Source organism: Takifugu flavidus, unplaced genomic scaffold (genome assembly GCF_003711565.1).
Source record: "Takifugu flavidus isolate HTHZ2018 unplaced genomic scaffold, ASM371156v2 ctg1077, whole genome shotgun sequence".
NCBI lineage: Eukaryota > Metazoa > Chordata > Actinopteri > Tetraodontiformes > Tetraodontidae > Takifugu > Takifugu flavidus.
Genome location: NW_026621842.1, coordinates 1 through 7,087, shown reverse-complemented (window position 1 = coordinate 7,087; position 7,087 = coordinate 1). Strand labels below are relative to the sequence as shown.

Sequence of the window (7,087 nt, the reverse complement as noted above, 5' to 3'; positions counted from 1 at the left end):
TCAAATCCGGCTCCGAAAGCAGTCTGCGCTGTATACGATCATCCACGATGCCACAAACCAGCCTATCCCGGATAATTTCCGACAGCTTGTCCCCGTAGTTGCAGTCTTGAGCCAGTTTCCTCAGCACAGCAACAAACTCCATAACTGTCTCCCCCTGCTTCCTGTATCTGGAGTTAAACTTACAACGTTGCACAATCTCGCTCGGTTTTGGGTTGAAATGATCCTTCAACAACTTCACCAGTTCATCAAAAGTCTTGTCACCCGGTTTGGCGGGGCTGACTAAGTTCCTCATGAGACTGTAAGTCTGACTGCCCACTGCACTCAGCAAAATATCTTTACGTCTACCTGCATCGTCGATCCCATTAGCTCTGAAAAAATGGTGGAGTACTTCACAATATTCTTCCCACTTCTGGGATTGACCCTCAAAAGGAGCGGTGCTTCCAATCATAGCCGCCATGTTCTTTTTCCAACAGCCACCGAGTCCGGTCTGCAAGGTTTACTTAGCCACTCAGCAGCCGCTTTCATTCCTCTGTATCCATCCGAGGCATCTGTGGTGACTTTATCCTCGTCGCCATTTATGTAGTAACTTGCAGGAGGCTTCTTCTTACTGAAGAATTTATTTTATTTCAGGAACTCGAACAGGTAGCATTAATTTCGGTCAGCACACAGGTATAACTCACTTCCGCTCAAGTTTCTTCTACACAAGAAATTTCCCGAACAGTAAACAACACGTTGTCCCACCTAGTGGCCTGGAAGGCATTTAACATCAATAAACAGGTTTACCACACCTACTAAATTAATGAGGAAACTTTTCGTAATTGTGCATAGGCTGTGGTCAATTTTGTCCTAAATTAGCAAGGAACATGTTATAATTGGCCCTAAACTTCAGGTTGTGTTCCGCAAGGGGCCTCTTGGGTTTCTCCTCCAGGAGCCATCTGATGAAGCCAAACGGGTGGGTTCCACCCCTCAGGACAAGTCTGCGGCCATGAGGGAGGACCTCGTATGGCAGAACGCTTTGGCCGTCATCCGACAAAGAGGGGGATCCCTCAGATAAGATGGAGGTGCTGGGAGACTATGTCCTGCAGTTTGGTAAATATAAAGGGAAGTCATTCAGATGGCTTTTGCAGAATGACATAGGATACACTGTGTATCTTATCATGAACGTGCAGAATGAGGAGGCAGCAGGTCTCTGTATGGCTGAAAGCCACAGTAAGGACAGCCTCCAGTCATTTGTGAGTTATGCCCTCAGTTTCCAAGAAATCCAGGCTCTTCTCACTTATGAGGCCGGAAGAGGGGATGGAGTGACTGCCTCTTCTGAAGACGACCAGCTGGTTGGATTTGGTGCCCGAGCCAAGAGCACGTGGAAGGAGATCTGGGACAGCAGAGGTGATGGCTATGCCGATTTTGTCATAGGCAAGTGCTGCGTTCCAGGTACACGAATGTTTAGGTTGCAGCAGAACCTGCTGAAGAGGCAGCAGTCCACCACATCTTCACACACCTGCTGAGCATCCCATGAAGGCCCAAGCTAATTCCTTCATGTGACAAGTTCAACTTGGTTTTTTTTTCTACTAACCTGTAGCCGGTATTTTTGTCTTTAACACAGCCATGGAGGAGGACGTAGAGATGGAAAGGGAGATGCTGAGCATCCATAACTCTGAGTCCAGAGCTGTAAATACACCTTTACCACACATTTATTTCATGTCAGACAAACAAAGTCCATGCCGTATCTAATTTCTATTGTTTTTCTTTTCATCTCTGTGCAGATGCTATGCCAGTAGCAGCAGCCGCCATGCCGAGAGTGCCACCAGGAGCAAAGACAGGTTTCTGAAAATAGGTTTCAAGAGCTGGAGTTCCGTTCCTTTCCATGAAGAATTCCTCTCCAAATCTGAAACTTATCTTAATATTTTTGTGTTCTTGATGTTCCGGCCGAGTTCCTTTAATATTACTCTTCATATGTTGGTGTGATAATAACCGTCGTGAGGACTATGAATTGATCCGTGCAATGATGAACTGATGTTGACTACGAGGAGGGTAAGTGTTTGTTTTTGTTCTCTTTGCATGCTTCGTTGAAAAACAGTTTCGATGCACAGGGTACTAACACGCGAATGCATGTTTGTTGACCGAGTCACAATGCTCCTCCTGCTCGGCCTCGAGAGCGGTGATTAACATTGTCATTTCAATTGGTGTGAATGAGACGATTATACTGTTTTAATTTTAATTATGTAAAATTCTAAAAAGCAGGAGGAGTAACGATAAGGCTGCTTGAATTTCTACTAATAACGGAGTCTTCACAACTCATTGAATCGGAACTGACTAAACTAATGTTGTCTTTTTAGTTCCATCTGCCACACGCTCCAAACCCCCACCTGGAGATACCGCTGATCTACAGGCATCACTAGTTGATGGTAAAAACATTGTAATTCTGTTCATCCAATCAAGTGTTCTGCTAACTGCAGCTGCATTAAATAAAGTAATTTCATTTTTGAAAATTACTGTACCTGCGGCTGTTCCAGCTTCACCAGGTGTGAAGAGGAAGAGACCTGTGCCCCTCCCTCCACAGCTGGCCTTCCTGGTGACAGAGACAGAGGGTCTCACAAAGGTAGAGGAGCCCCACTCAACTTCAGGTATGTTTCCTTTTTTTTTTATTTAGGGCTGATGAACAACCTGATACCTCTGTAATGTACAGCTGACTGTTCTTTACATGTTGTCATCAGGTTAAGTGACTGTAATTTCTTAATAGCAAGTCTGCACTTGTTTTCAGGACCTGACTCTTGCACGGCACAGACCTCTGACGGCAGAGTGCCTCCTTTGACGGACTCTACCAAGACGAAAAGAGTGGTATGTTAAACCATGTAAATTTCCCCCATTCTGTGGGGTGTTGAACAATAATAAAGTGTCCCAGGGTAATTAAAATTGACACGATTCTTTGTCACTGACATGAAAAAAATCTGACGCGTAAGCTCTGGAATGAAACCAAGTGTCCGAGGCACGTGTTTGTTTCCTTGTATTGTGTGTTTATATCATGTGAGGGCGGGGGCACTGAAATTGTCTATTCAGTAATAATAACGTTATGTTGTTCAACTGTCTTCTTTACTTTATCCTAGTTCCCATAGCTCCTGTTCCCATGCCTGTCCCTGACCACGACATGAGCAAGTGGATCTGCTCACAACATCAAAAGCTGTGGATGAGGACGGAGCTTCAACAACTTGGGTTGTGGCCTGGGTCCCGACCAGTGCATAACCCTGGGAACGCAATTTCTCTTTGGCGTCTTCCTCCTCAGCCGGAGCTACTGGACATGGTGGCTGAGCTCCCGTCTCCCAACTTTTTTCAGCTCCATCCATTTTTCATTTGGAAGCCAGAGAGCCACATCATGGTCAGGTTGAGGAACAATGACATCCTGCCGTGCCTCCATAGCTGTCCTCGTCCTCAGGTGGTCTCTGCAGGCGTGGGAAGACCTCGAGTGATCGTCAGCGTCCGTGGGCAGTATTTTATCTTTTCCTCGCGACTCTGCTGCAAGGCCTGTCGCAGGAACTGGTTCGCTGACAACCCTCGATGGGTGGAGAAGCTGCCCGTGCGCTTTACTAACCTTTTCCCTGCATTCCTGACTTACAAGAAGGCTGTGTGCAAGTCGGTAATGGATGAACTGTGGCGTTCTGGCAAGTCACCAACTGATATGGCGAACCAGGTGAATGAGCTCATGCACCTCAAGTATGAACGAGCTCACCTGGCATATCTGCACGCTGTACAGAACGTCAGGGATGCCGAGGCTGGGGCGTACGGACAGAGAACCATCGGCCAGTACGTGAGGATGGAAGATCGGCCACGTGCTTTCGGGTCATACGAGGACCAAGAAGGTTGGGGTGGGGTGTCTGTGTCCGGATTCTACCTGACTGACTGCCTGCTGGATGAGTTCAAGCATCAACAGCCGTCTTTGACCAAGCTCCTCCAGGGCACGTTCGGGCAGGTTTTCAGGTCGGACCACACGAGGAAGATGGCAAGGAAGGTGACACTGGCATCTGGAGCCATGTCCAGTTTCGCAGTGATGAATGAGAACTGGCTCATTGTGTCCTGGGTGATGGTTCAGGCTGAGACAGAAAGGTCCCTGCATCCGATGTACCAAGGAATGGCCCAGAGGTACAGCGACGCTGGGGTGGAAAAGGCAGGCTACCACTGGATGGACAGGTGAGATCAGCGATCTTGTTTGTTTGCCGTCATTCAAACTGAAAAATGCTCTCTGCAAGTCATTTTCTTTGAAGAAATTTTATATTCAATGTTACAATTCTTCCTTTAGAGCTCATATTTCTATGTCTCTGCCTCGCATTTAGGGATTGCTGCGCTCCATTTAACACCCTCCAGTTGTCCTCATGTTCTGTATACACCCGTTGTCGTCGGGGTCAAAATGACCAGTCTTCACTAAACCCTCAATATAAGCAGCTTAATTGAATTTTAACACCAAATTTCATCTTGCATGAAGAAACAACTTGTCATTCACCACAAAATGTGTTAATACCTGAGTTTTCCCTCTTCACTTGTATTTCTATAGCTTAAGAAAAGGAAAAGGAAAAAAAGTGAAAAAGCAGTTTTGAATGCATTTTTAATCATCCCAATGACTCAGTTTCTGTCTCTTTTTTTTCAGTGAACAATTTAAGACAATGTACAATACAAAAATATGAAAAATAACATAACCCATTCAATTATTTAGCACATGTAGGGCAGTATGGAAGTGTACAGCTTCTGCAGATATATTTTTTACACTTGCAGCACACAGTATATGTTTTACAGTCCTTCTTTTGAGGGCAAAACTGACATCTCTTCCTCTTACTTGGCCTAGCTGGGGAAGTGGCTGTGGTAGCTGGATCCTCAGGTTGATCAGGAGCTCCTGCATTCTGAATAGCCTTTACAACTGCTGCTGAGGCTTCTGTGCGGGGGATTTGCTTCCTTCTTTCAATGAGTGGAGTTACAAGTGCCTTTCCTAGCTGCTCCAGGAACAACCTCCTCTTGTTATACTTACGAGACATCCAGTTTGGGTTGGTCTCTCTCCAAATCACGAAGGCATTGTAGGAGGAAACATCGATGATGTTGTGGAAGATGACCAGGGGCCAGTGGGCAGTCATCCTTCTGCAGCTGTATGCTCCAATCACCTTATCTAGGTTGTCCACACCTCCTTTGTTGCGGTTGTAGTCCAGGATGATGACTGGCTTCCTGTCCCCACGATCGCTAATGACACCGTCTCTGTGCAGTGTGCTCAGAAGAAGTACATTCTTGTTTTTCTTTGGGAGGTAGGAAACTAGAGTGGTGGTGGGCGTGAAGGCAAACTTTGATGAGAGGACCTCTCTCTCTTTTGATGCAAGCAGTGCAGGTGGGAGCTCAGGCTTGTTCTTTCGAACTGTACCAACCATGGTGATCTTCCTCTTCAGGAGCTGCTGTCCGAGTTCATAAGAGGTGAAGAAATTATCACATGTCACATTGTGACCCCTCAGTCCCTCTGTCACATCAAGCACAACTCGCATTCCCTGCTTCTTCTCTGGGCTTCCACTGGTCGGCTTCCCGGTATAGATTTGCATTTTCCAAGCATAGCTTGATTTGGCATCGCAAGCCACCCATGACTTGATCCCATATTTTGCTGGCTTGCTGGGCATATACTGCCGGAAAGGACAACGACCTTTGGACAGAAGACATTAGCATCAGTGATTAGTATCAGTGTCACAGAAAACAGTCAAAGAAATCAATAGTAAAAATCACTTTTATTAGAAATATGAAAATAGTTTACCTCTAAATGGAACCAGTTGCTCATCCACTGTTACGTCAGGCCCTGGATTGTAGAGATAGGGCAGCCGCTCCACCCACTTGTCCCAGACATCTCTTATGGCTGCAAGTTTGTCTGTCACACGTCTTGCTGGTCTTGACTCACGGTCATCAAATCGTAGCAGTCTTGAGTAGGTGTGAAAGAGTTTGAGTGGCATTGTGGCTCGGAAAATTGGTCTTCCATTCTCTGCGTCCCATAGACTAGCTGCAGCCTCACCTCGGGACCTGTATACACCTGCTAAGATTAGCAGCCCTAAGTAGGCATGCAGGTCAGTCTCATCCATCTTTGTCCAGCTGTCTCCATATTTGCGAAAACCGTGCAGATTTGTCATCTCCAGAATTATTTTTCTATTGCTGGTGTGATAAAAAGGTAGAATGAAGAGACAATGTCCCGGGCATGAGAGACAGCATACCTTGTGGGTCCTGGGGTCATCTTTATGACCCCATGCCTGCCGTGTTGGTCATATTCTGTTGAGGACCATATTATTTTGCCATTTTTTGAAAGGAAAGCCTCTCTTTCAGCTTCAGAGTTTTCTTCTTCTTCTGAAGACGATTCATCATGCTCTGGGTTGTATTCCTCCCCATCTTCTTCTTCTGATAAATCCTCCACTTCCTCTTCTGAATCAGAGCTGTCTTGTTGGACATCTGTAAAAATCAGCTCTAGAGCCTCTTCAGCATTGTAACGTGCACTCATGGTCGTAGCAGTTAGGGATTGCTGCGCTCCATTTAAGATCCCGGACTGCGTCCCTGGTGAACATCTGTGCTGGGATGCCTGGAAGACCACCCCTTCCATTGTTGCAGAAGCCACCTCTGGACCGCTCACCAACACCTGCGCCTCACGGGCACATTACAACAGCAGCATCGTTGTGAAGCTAGACTTGTTTCACTGTATAAGGCGCTTTGGACGAGAGTGCACCTCTGAGCACCATCTTCTGTTCAGCCTTTTCTGCCAGCTCCTTTCTGCCGCCTTCTCTGTGGTCGATCAGGAAGACCTGAAGAGGCTCCGTGATGCCTACGAGTTCTGCGGAATCCGTCCAGCCAACCCCACCAAACGGCACTGTAGTGTTGTAGGAAACACGCAGCTAAACCGCCAGTAAAGAACCAGGGAGATGTATTTTGCAGAAATTTCCTTTACTGGAAGCGGTGAAAACTGTGAAGCACATTACATATGCTTTCAGAACAAGTCAGATGTTCGTACAGTACATTGCACTCATCTATAAACATTTTCGCATATAATCACGAAATATTGCATAAATCATACAGGTAAGTATATAACATAAAC

General features: G+C 46.3%; 1 protein-coding gene and 1 long non-coding RNA gene across 2 annotated transcripts; one reads left to right on the top strand and one right to left on the bottom strand.

Moving 5' to 3' along the window:
- Positions 1 to 1,851: 1,851 nt before the first annotated feature.
- On the top strand, positions 1,852 to 2,835 carry LOC130519667 (uncharacterized). Its single transcript, XR_008948415.1, has 3 exons — positions 1,852 to 2,405; positions 2,514 to 2,624; positions 2,762 to 2,835. It is a non-coding gene; the product is annotated as an uncharacterized LOC130519667 (long non-coding RNA).
- A 1,742-nt stretch (positions 2,836 to 4,577) lies between these two features.
- Positions 4,578 to 6,165, bottom strand: LOC130519666 (piggyBac transposable element-derived protein 4-like). Its single transcript, XM_057023175.1, has 2 exons — positions 5,771 to 6,165; positions 4,578 to 5,662 (listed from the first exon to the last, which is right to left on the bottom strand). Exons 1-2 carry the CDS (start codon positions 6,135 to 6,137, stop codon positions 4,695 to 4,697), a joined length of 1,335 nt encoding a protein of 444 aa, XP_056879155.1. The 5' UTR covers positions 6,138 to 6,165; the 3' UTR covers positions 4,578 to 4,694.
- Between the last annotated feature and the right edge of the window lie 922 nt (positions 6,166 to 7,087).

What these genes read in the sequence shown, in the direction of transcription:
- LOC130519666 (XM_057023175.1), bottom strand. Translation starts at nt 6,137, where the DNA reads ATGACAAATCTGCACGGTTTTCGCAAATATGGAGACAGCTGGACAAAG. An exon ending in GCAACTGGTTCCATTTAGAG is followed by an intron (nt 5,663 to 5,770) that starts GTAAACTATTTT and finishes TTCTGTCCAAAG; the next exon opens with GTCGTTGTCCTTTCCGGCAG.